General features: G+C 39.5%; 2 protein-coding genes across 2 annotated transcripts in view; both read left to right on the top strand.

Annotated features, from left to right (window-relative positions):
• Window positions 1-5,015, top strand: part of LOC107685471 (nuclear pore complex protein Nup98-Nup96-like) — a 19,618-nt gene extending 14,603 nt beyond the window's left edge. Inside the window, exons 28-33 of the mRNA XM_016482063.1 lie at window positions 936-1,090; window positions 1,190-1,411; window positions 2,283-2,524; window positions 3,092-3,246; window positions 3,336-3,447; window positions 3,655-5,015. Of these exons, the coding sequence (XP_016337549.1) occupies window positions 936-1,090; window positions 1,190-1,411; window positions 2,283-2,524; window positions 3,092-3,246; window positions 3,336-3,447; window positions 3,655-3,857 (1,089 nt within the window). The 3' untranslated portion in view covers window positions 3,858-5,015. The remainder of the gene's footprint in view (window positions 1-935; window positions 1,091-1,189; window positions 1,412-2,282; window positions 2,525-3,091; window positions 3,247-3,335; window positions 3,448-3,654) is intronic.
• Window positions 5,016-7,155: 2,140 nt separating this feature from the next.
• The window catches only part of LOC107685497 (neuronal acetylcholine receptor subunit alpha-9-like), a 27,632-nt gene continuing 13,092 nt past the window's right edge, over window positions 7,156-21,695 (top strand). Inside the window, exons 1-4 of the mRNA XM_016482095.1 lie at window positions 7,156-7,239; window positions 12,133-12,261; window positions 13,670-13,798; window positions 19,496-19,650. Of these exons, the coding sequence (XP_016337581.1) occupies window positions 7,156-7,239; window positions 12,133-12,261; window positions 13,670-13,798; window positions 19,496-19,650 (497 nt within the window). The remainder of the gene's footprint in view (window positions 7,240-12,132; window positions 12,262-13,669; window positions 13,799-19,495; window positions 19,651-21,695) is intronic.

The raw sequence follows: 21,695 nt of genomic DNA, 5'->3' as shown, positions 1-21,695 counted from the left end.
TGGTTTTTGTTTGTTATGTGTCCCCCCCCCCCTCCCCCTCTCTCTCTCGCGCTCTCTCATTCTCTCTCTCGCGCTCTCTCATTCTCTCTTTCTCTCACTCGCTCTCTCTCTCTCTTTCTCTCTCTCGCTCTCTCTTTCTCTCTTTCTCTCTCTCGCGCTCTCTTTCTCTCTCTCTCTCTCTGGCTCGCTCGCTCGCGCACACACACACACGATGCGCAAAACTCCGCATTTGAACAATCAATAGCAAATACTTAAACTAATAACAAAACGGTAGCTGATTCAGAAGCGCCAGATTGTCATAGCAAAGTCAGAATTACCTCCTCTCTTAGGTTCACGAAACGGTCGTCCATAAAATGCATTGCTGTTCTGTTGTAAGTAATCTTAAAGATTCCTAAATGCATCTACTTTCGGAAGGCCAAATAAAGTGCTTTTGCTTTCGCCTAGAAACACACAGCGTCTCCCTGACATGGCTGCTTCAACACTAACTTCGGTTACTGAAACCACGCCTTCTTTCTTTGCGTGCACATTTGGGCGGCATTATGCAAATATTTCCACATAGTGAGGTAGATATGTGGGGGCTGTTAGAACGAGCCGTTTTAGGGGGGCGTGGCAGAGTCTTAACTTTGATAAAGTATATCTCTTTGGTTTTGAGACTTTAGTCTTTGCAACTTCAGGGATCTTATCTATGCACAATCAGCTTGTAATATTCCAAAGAGAAAGGAAAACTTGAAATCGCACCATATGACCCCTTTAATGTCAATGCAATAAGAAGGTGTTTTTGAAGAATTGGATTTAAATAGAATTACGCACCATGGGAACTAGCAACAGCAAATACACCATGTTTCTGCACCACCTTGTTGAGAGATGCCACCGATTCTTGATGAACTGTGTAATTATATATTCTAAAATGCTGTAACTGTATTTGTGTGTTTCAGGGTTCAGAGGAAGTGAAAAGGTATGCTTGCCCTCCTTTACCTCCTTACTTAGATGAAGTCGAGTTGTTGGGTTTGGATGAAGAGATGAATGAGACGGATTCCAAAAAGCCGCTCTATGACATCTGCTTCCACCTGCTCAAACTTTACAGTGACAGGTTTGTAATAGTGTCCTCTTTGTTTCCTGGTTTTTAATTAAAGATGGTGTCCACTGCTGTGTATATATGCAGGCTGAATTGATCTTTTCCTCTCTTTAGGCACTACAGCTTACAACAGCTACTTGATCCCAGCACAGTAACTGCTGATCATCTGAACTACTGGCTGAGCTGGCACCTGTGGAACGTGTTGCAAGCTCTTAACTACAACCACCTGTCCATCTCATGCCAGGGCTTGCTTCATGCCAGCTATGCTGCCCAGCTGGAGAGTGCGGGATTATGGGAGATGGCTATCTTCGTGCTGCTGCACATACCTGACTCTGGGTAAGTGTCTGCTCTGTCCGGAGTACTCATTTAGTTCTTGATAGGTTTGCAGACCTGCCAACCTGTACGCATTTTGACCTTAAAGTACGCTGGTACGATTTGCCACTCTAAACTACGCAAAAACCCGGTGACCTGTCCACGCGCAGTATATAAGCAACAGAAAAAGATGAGGAGTTCAACCAATCAGAGCGTTTTCCGTGTTTTTTTTTTTTTATTTCTCTCCAAACTGGCTGTTTGTGTCTGTGAGTCGTGCGCTGAGATGAGGAAACACGTGTATGGTATTTCCTGGAGTCGTGAGCTCTATTTCTTCGGTGATGCATATGTGGACTTTCTGCACAGGGGCGCCCTCTAGTATCCAGTATGAATGAAACAGACATTACATGTGTTCATAGCACTAAATAATGGCCAATCTATAAAAATAATACTTCTCTCAAAATAAATTTAAGGTAGACATGTGATAATCCATGTTTTTCTACAGTGTACAACTATGTATTGGAGTTTTTTCTTTATTTTTTTAAATAGTATTTAAAATAGCTAAAGAGAACTCTGTTGTGCCAAACCATCAGAACCAAACTGAAAACTGTGTTTAAACTGAAACTAACTGTATTGTTGCATTCCTACTGTTTACTCTAAAATACTGTATAACAGGAATATCACAAACTGAGTGCAGACTCGGAGTACTAGCCTATGAAAAATATTTAACGTGAAGTCTAGCATTTTGCACATTGTGCAATTACGATTTTGACATTAGCCATCAAGGAGCTTCAAAGCTTTAGCTTTTTCAAAGGTTGACAGGTCTGGGTTTGATAGGATCAGGATGACTTGAGTGACTGTACATGAGATGATTTCCATTTTATGTAAATGCTTGCAGGCGTAGAGAGAGTGCAGTGAGAGAGATGCTCAACTTGCATTGCTCCCTTGAGGAGACAGAAGAGTCAATGGAGAAAGAGCAGTTTCTCACGGAAAAGCTGCTCATCCCCATCCAGTGGATCCATCAGGCCAAGGCCATCCGTGCTTGTAGAGAGGGAGACAAACGTAGTGAGGCTTTGCACCTTTACAAGGCCGGCCATTGGAATCACTGCCATCGGCTGGTCATCCAGCACCTGGCCTCAGGTTTGAATAAGCAAAAAGCACACAAACACACTTTTAATGCCCCTTAAAAAAATGTCACGTCTGCAGCAATGCAAGCTACACATTCATTTTGCTGCCCAGTTCTAGACAACATATTTACATTGTACACATAAGCATAACTGCAAGTGGTTTAAACTTTGAGCCTTTCTTTGCTGTATCGGACACTGAAGTCATCAGGAAAATAACTGTAAAATGCTCTGTAATGTATAATAATTTGCAGTATAGACTTTTATGAAACAAAAAAAGTAACTACTTGACAATTGTTAAACTCAAACAACACTTTCTATTCAGTAAATCTGACTGAAGCTGCATGATTTAAGCATTGTTTTGGAGTTTGGGTAGTAACTTAAATTAAATTTGGTCCCCCAGCTTATGAAAATTAGACGCTATACTTTTTGTAATTTATAGGTTTTGTCGACGGAAAAAACATTTTATATCCATATTTTATGATTGAACGCTCTGTTCTTTAGCAGCTGCTGATGAATTCTGTATGAAACTGTATGGTTGTACTAACTGTACTAATTCCATCCTCCTGTCTTTTTTCCTCAGACTGCATCATTAACGATAATCATAAGTACCTTCTGGAATTCCTAGAGGGGTTAGCAGTGCCAGAGCGCAGTGTTCAGATTCAGGACTGGGACACGTCTGGACGAGTCTTTCTTGATTATATCCATGTCATTCAGACACTGCAGGACATCCAACAGGTATCCTGCTGTTCAGGATAGTATGTTGCTCAACTATAACAAAAGTTTAAGGAACTACTAATATGATTGTATTCTACTTTTATCTCTAGACGGAAAGCCCAGGTTATGAGCTGGAGCGACTGCATACAGAGGTGACGTCTCTCTGCAGCAGAATAGAGCGCCTCCCCTGCTCCAAAGCTAAAGACCGACTTGCGCAATCAGGTCTGAAAATCATTGGCTGTTTTGTGGGAACTTTATACTGCAATAATGTTGCTGTTAAGTTAATTTCAACTGCTTTTCTCATTAATTTATGTAACTGGCTAGAAATTATGTTCCTCGGTGCCTGAAGTTTAAAACCTCGTTTGATTTGCAATTTGAATCCACATAATTGCTGTAGAATTGTAACCCTGCATCTCTCTTGCCTTCTAGAGATGGCCAAACGTGTGGCTAACATCCTTCGGGTGGTCTTGAGTCTCCAGCAAGGTGGTGAAGGCACCCCAGATCCCCGACACATCCCTCTTTGCCAGCTTGCTCCACACATTGGACGTCTACCCATGCCAGAGGACTATGCTTTAGAGGAACTGCGCAACCTTACTCAGTCTTACCTGCAAGAGTATGTTATCAGTCACTGAATATCAAGATAAATGATTCTCAATCAGTTCTGCAGAAATAACATGAGTCTTGATTGGATTGACCTTCAGCACTCCAATTAAATGGCTGTTTCAGGCCGTGGTTGAATTTTCGATGCATATTTAGGCACAATATTTGTGAATTAGAGCATTCCCTTGTGTGTTTGTGTAGGAGCTTTTTTCCCCTTTCAAATCCTGTTTTGTAGTTCTAGAAATGAATGTGGGTGTCTTTATTAATTATTAAAGTATCTCTTTGAATGCACCTGTCGAATTTCATCTGCCCAAGATACTTAGAGGGAAAATGCCAGAGAACTTTTACATTTGTCTATTAAGTTAAAAAGTTATATTGTGAAGTATCATCTGGTCCATTCAAAGCTAAAATTTAATATTGTGTTGTGTGTTTTGAGCCCACAGTGTACTCTGACCACCAAACAATTCATAAAGACTTAAAAATGTAAACATTTTCTTTTGACCGTTCTTTTTCAGTCAGTGTTTTTAAATCTTAGTGTAACTGTGTGTATACCTTTTGTAAGTACAGTATTTTTATTGTTCCCATGGACTGCCTTAGTCTATAAGTTGCAAGCATGCTTCTGTGGGTGTAAATGATAAAGGTTACTCAACCTGGCTTGTAATAAGGTTTGGTCTTTTTTGAGGAGGTTAACCATTTTTTTATTTAAAATTAATCTCTCTTGACACCAAAATATACGGCAACATTTAAAAATGTAAAAGTGTGGGCATATCTATTTTTGTAGGATTTTCAAGATGTTAATTTGAAAGACCTTATTGTTAAAGGTTTGCCTAATGGAAAACAAAATAAATTCAGTGCTATTGATCTAAGAGGTGGATAGAAATATATTTTGTTTCTAAAGTATTTAACAATATGTGACTGGTGATTCTTATAAAACTTTAATCAAAGTCAACCTGACATCTCATCTGACTAGGATAGGGTTTTGCTGATGTAATTACATTACAGCATTATGTGAACCCTTCATCCTCAGGGTTTTTTTTTTTTTAGGGTAAAAATTTTTTTTTTAGTGCTACAAATGCATCAGCCACTAGTAATGCGCTTGTTTCCCGTAATGTTTATTTTCTCAAAACATTGTAAACATTAAGCAGATTATGTTTCTGGTAATTAAGATTCTTTGAATGGGTGTTTGTGGCTGTCTGATTATTGCTTTGCATTAATGTGCTTAATTCTTTTATAAAACGATGAATAAAATAATTTTCATTTAATAAAAATTTGTGTATATATATTCTGTTTATAGTGAGGTCCAAAACTTTGAGACCAATGTAAAAATGCTTATAATTTCTTAATATTTGATATGTCATACGTTTAATGACAAACACACGAGCTGACATGCCGGTGACTCACGTTCACACACTCGACACTATAATACTATACCTCAAAAGTCGTTTTCGTAGTGTTTTCTAAGTACTCGTCTCATAACTACAGCAACGCTCTCACTTTACCATACGACACATCTTTCTGTTGAGCTCGAGTAACAGTACTCCATATCTAGTACTGACACTCTTCGTCATCATCACTACTGTAATTAGCACGCGACACTTCTATCGCTTCGCGAGTTGCGCATGGATCTTGCGCTGCCTGATAACAAAACGGTACTGAACTATGGGAATACCTGAGAAATGCTGCATCTGCCTTTATGAGACCACAGAAGAGATTTTATTCCTCTTTCACGCCACAAAATGAATCCAAGTGTCATTCTGGCTTCTCTTCATTTGTTTATCACCAGTGGTTTTATTCCAGGTAAGACTGCGCTCACTTCCAGCGTATTTTTCGTATTTATATGTCGACTATACCTTAGTTTGAAAAAAGATTGAAATTACTTACATTTATTGATAGAACTAACATTAGTGTTTTATACTCCTTATACCGGCTATGTGTTTCTGTGTATTATTTTTTTTTTATTGCAAATTTTATTGCCCCAGAATTAAGTTTTTGTATGTTTTGGTGTGTCTGTTTGGTTATTTGGTAGATATAGACATATCAATGAGAATTCTTAAATATTATACTTGATGAAGATGAAAATTCTAAATTAAGCATCAGTTTTCACATGAACATCACTCCAAGAGATTCTGAGATGGACATGTCCTACACTAATCTGGAACATCTGTGAATTCTAATGACAACAGTGAACAGATGACAGCACTGATCTATAACTTACAATTTGTGTTATATTCTTATCAACCTGATATGTTGTTCAAGAGAATTGACCCAAATAATTCGTGTTTACAATACCATAGAGGCATGTAGACAAAGACCAGCAGTCCCAGAAATATCCAGAACTGATTTAATTCCCTTTGGAGTTTATTTATTTATTTTCCCCAATTATTATTAATTATGCAGCAATGGGAATCCTGTGAGTGGTCTGTATGTATTAGTGTCTGAAATTATGAAGAATTTGTAATTTACACTCTTGACTTTGAGCAATTTTGCTTATTCTCAAGTCCACACATTTTCTTTCTTTTTTTTAAATATAATTAATGTATTATTACATTTGCTATCTTAAAAAAATTTTTTATCTGTGGAAACTACCCAAATAGTAACTATATATGACCCACAAATTCCATGCATTTTTGCATTTTGTCTAAAGAAGCATCTTTAATACCAGTGTTTTTGCTTACAACAATTTGATACTTTCTGCACATTTGCTCAGTTCATGCTGCAGGACAGCAGCGCTGCCAGCTGGATCTCACACATCCTTTTCACACCACAGCCTCCATTTTATCTTTCATTAGAGCGCTATGTTGTCTGGCACTTGGACTGAATTGATTCGCTGGTGAAAGCGCTGACCACTCATCCTCAGGGAACTGGAGAAAGTAATTGAGTAAACGTGCTTGCTCACTAGAGTTCCTCTGCTGCACTCGGTGTGGCCATAGTTCCACTAAATATATGGGCTGCACACTTAATTTTAAACACAGATTAACAAATCTGCCATTAAAACATTAACCTGTGATTAAAGGTTTCACTTGCGATTAATTATGATTCAGTGTAGCCTTACTAAACTTCAACAATGTTACTCTTTTGTTGTATTTCACTCGTTACAGTTTCCATTTGAGTGACCACAAAAGGGCTCCTGCAAGTAGCCTAATGGAACTTTAAATTTAAAAAAACAAACTGCTGTTATTAACCACTATCAGATCATTTGCATAACCCATACAGGCTGAGAAAATGGCGCAGTGTATTAGAAGTTCAAACTTTACAAGCCATGAAAAAAATTTATTATATCAATTAATGGAGCAATATGGGACGATAATCGAAGACAAAAGGACAGATAACATGACAATTAAAAAGAAAGAAGACACCTGGGTCCAGCTAACCGCTGACTTCAATGCTTCTGTGGGGATTAAGGACAAGCGCGATGTAAATAATCTAAACCTGCTGGAAAAACCTCAAAGCTAAAGCGAAAAAAGATGCAGCACAGGAGAGAAGGGACACATTTCTCACTGGTGGTGGCCCCCCTACTGGAGAAATAGATTCATTGTCACAAAAAAATTATCCAGATGATTCCGCAACAGATAACCCCATTGCGCAACCCATTCGACGACGATTCCACTGCCGACCAGCTGGAGTCACCGACATCGTCCCACAAAAGTATGTTAGCTGCATTTCATTTTCACATTTCTTTGCTCTGGACATTGTTGGTTTGATAATGCGGAACTTACAATATTTATCCTATAACAAAAATATCCTATATCAAAACTTGTGAACACAGTCGTTATGTCTCGTTGATCTTATTTTCCATATTTACATGCTGCAAAGTTGTGTGATTTTAAATTAAATATTTCACTAATAATTCGCTCACTTTTCTCCTCTAATACTCATTAATATCTGATCTAATAACATGCAAGTCTATAATTTTAATTCCTTTTCATTTATTTGTGCAGATCGGCTTTTTGTAAAAAAAAACAAAAAAACAGCGCACCTCCCTGTTGAAAAAAACAGCATATGATGGTTAGGTATGTTTTGAAGCTGGGATGCTGGTTTGAGCTGGTTTAAACTGGTCCTTTGCTGGTTTATGCTGGTCCTTAGCTGGTCTTAAGCTGGACATGACCAGCTAAGGACCAGCATAAACCAGCAAAGGACCATAAACCAGAAAAGGACCAGCTTAAACCAGCTCAAACCAGCATCCCAGCTTCAAAACATACCTAACCAGCATATGCTGTTTTTTTCAACGGGGTGGGGGGGCTCAACCCCCGGTGAGGATAATAATAATAGCCTAATAATAAAAAATATATATAAATAATACAATTTTTTTTTGATTAATAGGGGTCGTATAATAAACTTATGCGACGTAAATAGTCTGAAAGCCTGCTGGAAAAACCTCAAAGCGAAAGCGAAAAAAGATACAGCACAGGAGAGAAGGGACACATTTCTCACTGGTGGTGGCCCCCCTACTGGTGAAATAGATTCATTGTCACAAAAAAATATCCAGGGGCGATTCTAGGATTTTCATTTTCGAAAAAACCAGCATATGCTGTTTTTTTCAACGGGGTGGGGGGGCTCAACCCCCGGTGAGGATAATAATAATAGCCTAATAATAAAAAATATATATAAATAATACAATTTTTTTTTGATTAATAGGGGTCGTATAATAAACTTATTGCAGTATTCCACTGTATTGCATAGATAGGTATAACATTTGAGTACTGAATAAGCCAAATTCAAGTCTTCATGGTCTCACACACACAACCTGTTTACTGTACAAACACAACATTTTACAGTTTGCATTTCTAGTACAACTCTCCTTAGCTCAAGTATGCAAACCTCTTTGCCACATGCACTGGAATGTGTATTATAGTGAAAGTCACATTTTCAAATGAAAATGGCAACATAATCGTTTTATAAAGTATGCGTTCATATGTGCTTCATTTTCGCTGGAGGAAACAGCGGTGGTGTGATGAGGGGTGAATGCAGTGAAAACTTAGGCTACAGTAGATGGGGAACCGATTATTGCTCCCCCTTTCACTGGAGGAAACAGCTGTGGTGTGATGAGGGGTGAACGCAGTGAAAACTTAGGCTACAGTAGATGGGGAACCGATTATTGGTCCCCCATGATATTTTGTAAACTGGATTTATGGCAAAGAACTGCACAGATGCAGATATGATAACAATCTATCGATAAACACACACATTGTCCTCTGTTTCTCGCTCTGCGCCGCCGCGGTCTGTGGATTGAAAAAGAACGCAAAGACGGAGAGGAGCCAATCGAAGTCTGCCGCTGTTTTCATATGAAATTTAAAGGGGATTGAGGCGATCACGAATTCATGTACAGTTTATTGAGCTAATCGCAAAATTTTAGGGGGGCTGAGTAGTCATTTTAGGGGGGCTATAGCCTAGCGACGCCCATGGGCTGCAGTTTGAAAGATTATTGTAGCTCTCCTGTTTCTGGCACTTGCTGAGTCCCTTAGCAGCACTCTCATTCATCATAACTGAGGCATCAATCTGCCCTGAGCTGGCAGACAAATCCAATATACAGAGTACACAATACAGAGTTTATAACTTGGAACTACAGTTTAAAGGAATAGCTCACCCAAAAATTTAAATTGGCTGCAAATGTACTCACCCTCAGGCCCTCCAGAATTATGATTTTAGATGAGTTTGTTTCTTCATCTGAACAGATCTGGAGAAATTTAGCATTATATCACTTTCTGTGAAGTGAAACATTGCATGTTTGTTACAAATCCATTGTTTTAACTTTTAAACTGTTACTTCTGGGTTCTAGACAAAATGTGGGTCCATAATCCACAAAAATGATTCTTCCAGTGAAGAAGTCCATTCCCTGTTGTCCTCTGATATATATATATATATATATATATATATATATATATAAGATAGATAGATAAATGATAGTACTCATGTAAGACAGACCAAATTCATTATACACTTCATGGAGGATGAACACTAAACACAGGCAAACAGGTGAACCCATAATACGAACACAGCACACTAAATTGCACGTTTTTTTCTATAGAAAGAGATGCGTAATGTGGATTAATGCATGGATATTATGCAATCAAATTCAGTATACACCGTATTAATATGTACAGGCAAGCAGATAAGCCTAAAATACAAATGCAATGAGTTGTTAGGTATGTTTTGACGCTGGTTTAAGATGGTTCTTTGCTGGTTTATGCTGGTCCTTTTGCTTGTTTATGCTGGTCCTTTGCCAGCACATGACCAGCATAAACCAGCAAAAGGACCAGCATAAACCAGAAAAGGACCAGCTTAAACCAGCTCAAACCAGCATCCCAGCTTCAAAACATACCTAACCAGCATATGCTGTTTTTTTCAACGGGGTGGGGGGGCTCAACCCCCGGTGAGGATAATAATAATAGCCTAATAATAAAAAATATATATAAATAATACAATTTTTTTTTGATTAATAGGGGTCGTATAATAAACTTATTGCAGTATTCCACTGTATTGCATAGATAGGTATAACATTTGAGTACTGAATAAGCCAAATTCAAGTCTTCATGGTCTCACACACACAACCTGTTTACTGTACAAACACAACATTTTACAGTTTGCATTTCTAGTACAACTCTCCTTAGCTCAAGTATGCAAACCTCTTTGCCACATGCACTGGAATGTGTATTATAGTGAAAGTCACATTTTCAAATGAAAATGGCAACATAATCGTTTTATAAAGTATGCGTTCATATGTGCTTCATTTTCACTGGAGGAAACAGCTGTGGTGTGATGAGGGGTGAACGCAGTGAAAACTTAGGCTACAGTAGATGGGGAACCGATTATTGGTCCCCCATGATATTTTGTAAACTGGATTTATGGCAAAGAACTGCACAGATGCAGATATGATAACAATCTATCGATAAACACACACATTGTCCTCTGTTTCTCGCTCTGCGCCGCCGCGGTCTGTGGATTGAAAAAGAACGCAAAGACGGAGAGGAGCCAATCGAAGTCTGCCGCTGTTTTCATATGAAATTTAAAGGGGATTGAGGCGATCACGAATTCATGTACAGTTTATTGAGCTAATCGCAAAATTTTAGGGGGGCTGAGTAGTCATTTTAGGGGGGCTATAGCCTAGCGACGCCCATGGGCTGCAGTTTGAAAGATTATTGTAGCTCTCCTGTTTCTGGCACTTGCTGAGTCCCTTAGCAGCACTCTCATTCATCATAACTGAGGCATCAATCTGCCCTGAGCTGGCAGACAAATCCAATATACAGAGTACACAATACAGAGTTTATAACTTGGAACTACAGTTTAAAGGAATAGCTCACCCAAAAATTTAAATTGGCTGCAAATGTACTCACCCTCAGGCCCTCCAGAATTATGATTTTAGATGAGTTTGTTTCTTCATCTGAACAGATCTGGAGAAATTTAGCATTATATCACTTTCTGTGAAGTGAAACATTGCATGTTTGTTACAAATCCATTGTTTTAACTTTTAAACTGTTACTTCTGGGTTCTAGACAAAATGTGGGTCCATAATCCACAAAAATGATTCTTCCAGTGAAGAAGTCCATTCCCTGTTGTCCTCTTATATATATATATATATATATATATATATATATATATATAAACCCAACACTGACATTTGTTTAGAACTGTTTTCACTTGTAAGCAGTGCTTGATCTGTTGCATGTTTCTCTCCTAATTCATACAAGAATACTTTTTTACTGGAGAAAGTAATATTTAATTTTTTTGCACACTTTTATATCCTGAATATTTTTATTGAAAATATAATTGTTTTCCCCCATTTATAAATAAGGAAAATGTGTGTAGCAAATTGTTTTGTCTAATGCTTTGCTGAATTATATTATTCTTGTTTATTTGTCCTAGTCAAATCCAATTGTCATAAATAATCTGGGGATTTGAGAAATCAGAACAGGGAATAATTTCACTTTCTTCTACATCAAACAAAGATAATTAAGCAAGTAAAATTGTTTGTGGTTTGACTGTAATTGTTCAGAATTATCATTTTTCAGAGGGGAACCATTACTGACTCCATAGAGTGCTGAAGGTCTGATGGGCTTATTGCCATAGAAAAATGAACAAATGCCTCAAGTGCTCATTTTTCATCAGCTCTGGACACACTAATCTATTCCATCACAAGCCACCAATCTTATTAAGGACATGAGAATAGCGGTTTTACTCAACATACTCAAGGAACCACCAGTTGACTTTGTGTCTCAATGGATTAATCAATGTAAATAAAACAAATCAGCCAAATGTAAATCCACTCTCTCATTTTTCTCTTCCTTTTCGACAGTCTGTTTGTGTGCCCAGGGGAGATATGCATTTAAGCTGCTGAATGATTTATTTGTGAATTACACCAATGCATTGAGGCCTGTGGAGGACACGGACAACATCATTAACGTCACCTTACAGATCACTCTCTCCCAGATCATCGACATGGTAATGACTTGCAGTCAATCACACATTCTTTCTCAGTCTCGTTCTCTCTGATGATTTTTTCCTAACTTTGCCCTTTTGAGTTGTGCTTTGGCAAGACTCTACAGATGAAACATTTGTAAACATATCACCATATATTCCCCAGCTGATTAATTACAGTGCTTTAACAGTTGTTTTGTTTTACACATTTTCTAAAATGTTGCTTAAATATGAAAATTATTTATGCAATAAAATTTTATTTTGACTAGTCTGAAAGAGGCATGAAAGAAGCATATTAATCCAAAATCTCAAAAATGACCAGTGCATGAAAAAAACAAAAAAACAAAAAAAAACAAACACATATTCACTATTAATTAAAAGTTTTCCCTCAATAAACTTTTAATCTGCTGCTTATTAATACTTAGTAAGGTTGTTAAGTTTAGGTATGCCGCTGGATTAAGGGATGTAAAATATGCTCATACAGAATAAGGCATTAATATGTGCTTTATAAGTACTAATAAACAGCCAATATGCTAATAATATGCATGCTAATAAGCAACTAGTTAATAGTGAGAATTGGTCCTTAAAAAAATTGTTACCAAAAAACATACTCGGTTACTAACGTAACCTCGGTTCCCTGAGATACGGGAACGAGTACTGCATCTGCAAACCCTCATTGCTTCTGATATATATATATATATATATATATATATATATATATATAAACCCAACACTGACATTTGTTTAGAACTGTTTTCACTTGTAAGCAGTGCTTGATCTGTTGCATGTTTCTCTCCTAATTCATACAAGAATACTTTTTTACTGGAGAAAGTAATATTTAATTTTTTTGCACACTTTTATATCCTGAATATTTTTATTGAAAATATAATTGTTTTCCCCCATTTATAAATAAGGAAAATGTGTGTAGCAAATTGTTTTGTCTAATGCTTTGCTGAATTATATTATTCTTGTTTATTTGTCCTAGTCAAATCCAATTGTCATAAATAATCTGGGGATTTGAGAAATCAGAACAGGGAATAATTTCACTTTCTTCTACATCAAACAAAGATAATTAAGCAAGTAAAATTGTTTGTGGTTTGACTGTAATTGTTCAGAATTATCATTTTTCAGAGGGGAACCATTACTGACTCCATAGAGTGCTGAAGGTCTGATGGGCTTATTGCCATAGAAAAATGAACAAATGCCTCAAGTGCTCATTTTTCATCAGCTCTGGACACACTAATCTATTCCATCACAAGCCACCAATCTTATTAAGGACATGAGAATAGCGGTTTTACTCAACATACTCAAGGAACCACCAGTTGACTTTGTGTCTCAATGGATTAATCAATGTAAATAAAACAAATCAGCCAAATGTAAATCCACTCTCTCATTTTTCTCTTCCTTTTCGACAGTCTGTTTGTGTGCCCAGGGGAGATATGCATTTAAGCTGCTGAATGATTTATTTGTGAATTACACCAATGCATTGAGGCCTGTGGAGGACACGGACAACATCATTAACGTCACCTTACAGATCACTCTCTCCCAGATCATCGACATGGTAATGACTTGCAGTCAATCACACATTCTTTCTCAGTCTCGTTCTCTCTGATGATTTTTTCCTAACTTTGCCCTTTTGAGTTGTGCTTTGGCAAGACTCTACAGATGAAACATTTGTAAACATATCACCATATATTCCCCAGCTGATTAATTACAGTGCTTTAACAGTTGTTTTGTTTTACACATTTTCTAAAATGTTGCTTAAATATGAAAATTATTTATGCAATAAAATTTTATTTTGACTAGTCTGAAAGAGGCATGAAAGAAGCATATTAATCCAAAATCTCAAAAATGACCAGTGCATGAAAAAAACAAAAAAACAAAAAAAAACAAACACATATTCACTATTAATTAAAAGTTTTCCCTCAATAAACTTTTAATCTGCTGCTTATTAATACTTAGTAAGGTTGTTAAGTTTAGGTATGCCGCTGGATTAAGGGATGTAAAATATGCTCATACAGAATAAGGCATTAATATGTGCTTTATAAGTACTAATAAACAGCCAATATGCTAATAATATGCATGCTAATAAGCAACTAGTTAATAGTGAGAATTGGTCCTTAAAAAAATTGTTACCAAAAAACATACTCGGTTACTAACGTAACCTCGGTTCCCTGAGATACGGGAACGAGTACTGCATCTGCAAAGACGCTATGGAGAAAACTCCTTTTTCTCCGATGACTGAAGCCTTTTTTAAAAACAATCTCTCAGGCTAGAGAAATGTCTACGAGACACATCTATGCCATTAAATGGTCGGTCTTCTCCACCTGGTGCACGACCCGCGGCGAAGATCCAACTTCCTGTGACATATCTCTGATATTGTCCTTCCTGCAAGATCTGTTGGACAAGGGCCGTTCCCCTTCCACGCTCAAGGTCTATGTAGCAGCCAGAGAAGCCTATCACACCGGCCAATCGGTGGGCAGGAACAACCTGGTTGTTTGCTTTTTGAAAAGGTCTAGGAGGCTTAACCCTCCTTGCCCCGCCACTGTACCTACAAGGAATCTGTCCACGGTGCTGAGGGCTCTAAAGTGCCCTCCCTTTGAGCTGCTACAATCCATTGACCTTCGTTCCCTGATGCTAAAAACTGTTCTGCTACTGGCGTTAGCATCGGTAAAGTGGATGGGAGATCTGCAGGTGCTCTCTGTGAGCCCCTCCTGCCTTAAATTCGGGCCCAACGACTCTAAGGCCTGAAACCAAGGCACGGGTACATACCTAAGGTGCTCTCCACTCTGTTCAGAGCACGGGTTATAACTCTATCGGCACTTCCTCCCTCGGAGGATGACCAGGAGTTGAATTTACTCTGCCCCGTCAGGGCATTGAGGATTTATATTGAGTGTTCCGCCCCGATCAGGCAGTCGGAACAACTATTTATTTGCTTTGGTGGCCGCACCAAAGGGCTTCCGGTCACTAAGCAGAGACTCTCCAGTTGGATAGTTGACGCTATTGCGCTAACGTACTCCTCTTTGGGCCTAAACTGCCCCATGGGAGTAAGAGCCCATTCGACTAGAAGTATGGCCTCGTCTTGGGCGTGGGTCCATTGCAGAGATCTGTGCAGCGGCCGGCTGGGCCTCGCCGTCCACATTTGCCAGGTTCTGTAATCTGGATGTCCAGGCCTTACAGGCCCGGGTCCTTTCTGCGTAATGGGCTCATTATTGTCTTAGGGCAACCAGTGCTTAGGCTTTACCTTCCTTCTTACGCTCTTGGCCCTCACTGAGTGCTGAAGCTGTAGGAGTTTTTCTTGGAACAATTACTCATGGCTAAGCTGACCTCTGTGAGTTTAGCCCTATTGCCTCCTTTGGGGCTTCCCTGCAAATGACTTGGCCCCTCTGGGCCCATTGTGGTGCTTAAGGCAGGTTCAAATATGAGTCGTTCCTCTAGCATAGCACGGCGGGATTGTACTGGTTCCCCATAGCGTCTTAGCAGATGCAGTATGAGTGAAGTATTGATAGGGAATGTACTCGGTTACTAACGTAACCTCGGTTCCCTGAGATACGGGAACGAGTACTGTGTAACTGGCCGTGCTATGTAGCTGCATGACTCAGTCGTCGCTTCAGTCGAAAGTAACCTGAGGATCCTATGGCGACATGCCCGCTTATATTGCCAGATGGCCCCACCCATTCTGGCGGGCTCTGGCGGGCTTTGTCGCCATAGGCTCGTGCAGCTCCTCTGTCGAGCCATTGGTCCGTTTTTAATTCACTGCATGAACCAATGACCGTGCAGTTACACTGCGTTATTAATACGCTCTCGGGGAGGTCCGCAGGCTCCCATCAAGAGGCCACAGGTGCAGAGCCCACAGTTCAGGCTGGGGGTGTCATATCGTTCTGTTCGCCTGAGAAAGGAGGTCTCGTCTCAGGGGAATGGGCCATTGAGCTGCTACAAGCAGCTGAGACAGCTCTGCGAACCAGTGTTGGTTCCTCCAGAGTGGGGCTGCTAACAGAACCTTGTGCCCATGCTCCCTGATTAAAAGGGGAAAAGCGTAAAGGAGGCGGTTGGGCCAGTTGTGGGCCAACGCGTCCACGTCCCTATAGAAATAAGTTGGGCAATGAGAGTTGTCTTTTGAGGCAAAGAGGTCGACCTCTGCCTTGCCAAAAATCTCCCAGATTTTCTGAATCGTTTGTGGGTGGAGCATCCACTCTTCCAAGGGGACATTGCTCCGAGACAGCATGTCCGCTCCTTGGTTCAACCTGCCCAGTACATGTGTTGCTCTCAGCGAACACAAGCTGAGCTGAGCTCATTCCAAGATGCGCTCTATTAGAGTAAAGAGGCGCTTCGAGGAGAGTCCTCCCTGGCGATTTATGTCCCAATAAATTAAGATTAAGCCCCAAACACACTGCCAGCATTTCCAGGCAGTTAATGTGCAGCCGACCTGCCTCTTTCGACCAGAGGCCAAAAGCCGGTTTGCCATCGCACAGTGCTCCCCAACCCATGTTGTAAGTGTCTGTCGAGACTACCTTCCTTCTGCAGACCATTCCCAGGGGCACACCCCGTTCCATCCACTGAGAGTCTTTGCAAGGGGCCAGAGCTGCCACACAGGCCTGGTCCACCTTGACATGAAGGCGTCCGAGATGCCAGGCGTGGGACGGAACTAGCGGTTTCAGCCAGTACTGAAGGGGCCACATGCAAAGCAGGCCCAGCTGTAGCACCGGAGATGTGGAGGCCACGAGACCCATCATCTTCTGAAAAGTCTTGAGGGGGTGAGAGACTCTTATTTTGAAAGAGGCTGTGAGCTGCTTTATATCCAGTGCATGTTCTGGCCCTCATTTGGGCTGAGTCAAAAACTGCTCCCAGGAATGATATCCGTTGGCTGAGAGACAGAGTGCTCTTGGCAAAATTGACCCTGAGCCCCAGGCATTCTAAGTGGCTGAGGAGAAAGGATCTGTGAGATAGTTTTATTTCGTAAAAGTGCGGGGAGCCAGGGACAGTCGAAATGGAAGGACCGTGTATTGATATGCCACTCCCTCGAAGGCGAATCTCAAGAATCATCTGTGATGAGGGGCTATCTGGATGTGAAAGTACGCGTCTTTCAGATCCAGGGAAAGAAGCAGTCCCCTGGGGACATCTGTGAGAGGATCTGTTTCAAAGTAGTCATCCTGAACATCCGTTTCATAACACGACCTGGTGAGTTCATCATGAACTTCCGGAAAGAATGGTGAAGCTCATTGACGAGGGGCTTGACGGCGCCTAGGCAAGAACCATTCATCCAGGTGGCTGCGAGTGGGCTCTTCTGGTGGAGACCACTCCAAACCCAGCTCTACCACAGCCTTTGACAGGACACGAATCAGTTTGGCGTCCATGCCTGACTTGGGCTCGCTGTGCTCCGTAGGCGGTAGGAGGCGGGGTTGTTGATTGAGCCCGACAGCTCCTCTGCATCTGAAGCCGCCAACGACATGCTGTCATCAAGTGCGTCACACTTGCTCCAACCAAATGAGACCAGGTCGCTCACAGCCGCGGAGGGATGCTGGTCTGGCTGGGAGAAGAGGATGGGGGAAGCCTCTCTATGCGGAGAGAGCGAGGCACGGGGGGCAGGGCCAGCATGAGCTTGATCGTCTGGCCCGCTGTTTTTTCCTTGCAGGCTCCTGGGAGGAAGAAAATGGGAGGGCGCGAGGGGTGGGGACGCTTTCTAAAAAGAAAGAGAGGAGAGACTCATATCCTCGCAGTGAGGACATTCCGTCTCCTTGAGTGCATCCTCAACATGGGATTTCCCCAAGCATGGGATGCACTCACCGTGACCATCAGCGGTGTGCAGGGGAGCCCTGCACACGAGCGACAAAAACATTTGCAACAATGCCGTGTTAAATTTGCTCTTTTATAAATCGCCGGATTGCGGCAGGAGATCCGGAAGACTGGTGCTGCTGTGGGTGAAGTCAGCCGAGGTGTTGATCCGCTGAGAGGAGTTTCTACGGCGAAGCTTCATATCTCGTAGTATCAGCGAAGATCGTGGTCATCGCTGAAGGAGAAGAAATCTGAGGATCCTATGGCGACATGCCCGCTTATATAGCCAGATGGCCCCTCCCATTGCTCTGGTGGGCTTAGTTGCCATAGGCTCGTGCAGCTCTGCTGCCGAGCCATTGGTTCGTTTTTAATTCACTGCACGAACCAATGGCCGTGCAGTTACACTGCATTATTAAAAAAGGCTACAGTCATCGGAGAAAAAGGAGTTTTCCCCATAGCGTCTTAGCAGACGCAGTACGAGTGAAGTATCGATAGGGAACTATGGTTTTGCTTGTAGTGGCTAGCCTTAAATATCTTAAAACACACATGATAAGAAATGTAATTTTTGTAAGTATGTTGGATCCATATATTTAAAAAAAAAAAAATTCAAATTTTAACAAATATTTTGATTTAATGATTGTAAAATGCCAGCTTGTACAATCATTAAGTCAATATTTTCCTTACACCTTGAATACACATGGAAGCACCATGTATACACCTTTCCTTACATATTGAATACACATCGTAATTGCTATTTTTTTTTTTACTATTTTTGAAATATTTAACAAATGTCTTCAATTTCTGAATCATGAACCTGAACTAAATTTAGAGATTTAGTGCGACATATATTAAACTTAGACATACTGTATAGTCCATCATTGCAAACTTGACATAACATTGATTAAAAGGTCAGATTATCTTGTACATATTATTGTATTATCAGAAACTTACTGACATCATTTTTACTGTGACATGTTGCCATCTTAATACAAACTGTTTATTAAAAAAAAATTAAAATAATAAAAGATTATGCTAAATTTAATTAACTCAAGACACGCAGACTTTTAATAAGACTTTTTTGTCTTTATACAATCTCTAGACAGTTATACCACATATTATTATATTATATTTATTTTTAACATGCCTCACAAAAAAATATAAAAATTCTTTGTAATTCAAGCATGTTCATCATACCTCAGAGAGTGGAGAGAAGGATGAAAATGAGTGTATGTTTGCTGATAAGATGTGTTTGACAGTTTGTGGTATTTTTGTACATTGATGTAATATATACATATACATTGTACATATACATTTCAATGTATTTTTCAATCAATTCCTGACAAAATTTGTGTCACATCAATTAACATTTCAACTGATTTTAACTGATCAGTGATTTTGATGTTTATTTTGCTGACTGGAATATATTTATTAATATGGGCTCTAAACCCATATTAAACCCATATAAAGCTCCAACCTTTTTTCCTAGGATGAAAGAAACCAGATCCTCACAACATACTTGTGGATTCGTCAGGTGTGGTTTGATGCCTACCTCACCTGGAATAAGACAGACTACGATGGGATTGATACCATCCGTATACCTAGTAGTTATGTATGGAGACCCGATATTGTCCTATATAACAAGTAGGTCGGATTGGTATTGGGTGTCATCGATTCAGCCACCAACTGAATGTCATGTCCCGTCCATCAGTTTGTTGTTGCCAAGGACACAGGCTGTACATTCTCATGAACTGCTTGTTCATGGGAGGGTCCAGTCAATATGTTCTTTCTTCTTCTCATAAAATCTTGATTGCAATGTTATCAGTTAATTTAATAGCAAAAAAGTTTTAAAATTAAATGACTCTGTGTTAATCATAATCTATCTATCTATCTATCTATCTATCTATACAGTGTATATATGAGCAGTGTATATATGGGCCTGAGCTCTCCACTCATTATTTTTAATGTCCAGAAAGCTCATCATAGCAAAACATGCTACAAATAGTAATTAATTTATATAGCAAGTTTAGATTCTGACCCTTCAATGCTTTTGGGCAGTTTTGTGTGTTACAAAGCAAATAATAACAAATTAATCTGATTCACATGATTACCTCGACATCACTCTGTAACGTGGTTGCTTTCAATGTAAATACATATTCAGGATTGGAGGGGGCAAAATATGATAAATTAACCACGAATTATCACCCCAAAATGAAAATTTCTTGATAATTTAGTCACCCTCGGGTCATTCAAGATGTAGATTAGTGTTTTTTTTTTTTCATAATCAGAACCGATTTGCAGAAATTTAGCATTACATCACTTGCTCACCAGTGAATACTCTGCAGTGGATAGATGCTGAGAGAATGAGCAGCGGATAAAAACATCACAATAATCCACAAGTAATCCAAACAACTCCATTCCATCAATTAACATCTTGTGAAGCGAAAAGCTGAGTGTTTGTAAGAAACAAATCCATCACTGAGATGTTTGAGACCTCTATCCATTTGTTTGAGGCATCTATTCTCCAGTAAAACCCACATTTTTTAATTTCACAAGACTTTATTTGATAGACTGGAGTCATGTGGATTACTTGTGCTAAATTTCTCCAAATCTGTTCCGATGAAGAAACAAACTCATCTATGCCTTGGATGGATGGTTAGTAAAGTTTTAGGAAATGTTCATTTTTGGGTGAACTATTCCTTTATTGTTTTACAGCGGAGATCAAAATTAGAGAACACTTTATAAATACTTGATTTTTTTTTTTCTGAAATATTGTTAATCTTCATTGATTAAATTACTATATACCTCTGTTATACTAACATGTTTGACGAAATAACCAAAGAATTTCAACAAAAACCTTTATTTTGAGGAAAAGACAGTGATCAAAATTAGAGAACAGTAACTACTGTAGCACAAAAGAAGATTACAATAAATTTTTTTATAGGGTTTTAGCTGTCAAAATGTTTTAGAAATTGTAGAGGCCCTCACTTTGAATGACTGGTGAGCTTTGAAATCCAATACAGCCCACCATCCAAATAACACCATTCCAGGATAGAAGGAAAAATGGATGAGGCAAAATACCGTCAAATTCTTGTCCTCTGCCCTCTGCCAGAAAGATGTCAATGGGAAGAAGATTTACCTTCCAACATGACAATGACCCAAAGCATAAAGCAAAACTGATCACACAGTGGTTAAAGGAGAAAAGGGTGAATGTCCTTGCATGGCCTAGTAGGAGCCCAGACTTAAACCCCATTGAAAATCTGTGGAATGACTTGAAGACTGCAGTCCACAAATGGTCACCATCAAATTTAACTGAACTTGAGCAGTTCTGCAAAGAAGAGTGGGCAAATATTGCAAAGTCTAGATGTACAAAGTTAGTAGAGACATACCAACAGACTAAAGGTTGTAATTAAAGCAAAAGGGGTTCAACAAAATACTGACACAAGGGGGTGATTTTTTTCTGACATGTTGGTGTTATATCTTTCACTTGGATGTTATAAGTTGCACTGAGTAAATACTGCTGGATAAAACAAAATCTGTGTCTGTCTTCACTTCAGGCTGCCAAACAACAAAATGTGATTATTTTAAAGGGGGGTGATTCTTTTCTCTACCCACTGTATCTGTAAGTGTTCTCTAATTTTGATCAGAGTTCTTTTTCAAATAATTAATTTGAGTGTTTTTTTTTTTTT

The sequence above is a fragment of the Sinocyclocheilus anshuiensis genome, unplaced genomic scaffold (genome assembly GCF_001515605.1).
Source record: "Sinocyclocheilus anshuiensis isolate Anshui unplaced genomic scaffold, SAMN03320099.WGS_v1.1 scaffold922, whole genome shotgun sequence".
Lineage (NCBI taxonomy): Eukaryota > Metazoa > Chordata > Actinopteri > Cypriniformes > Cyprinidae > Sinocyclocheilus > Sinocyclocheilus anshuiensis.
This window is presented reverse-complemented; position numbering and strand designations above follow the sequence as displayed.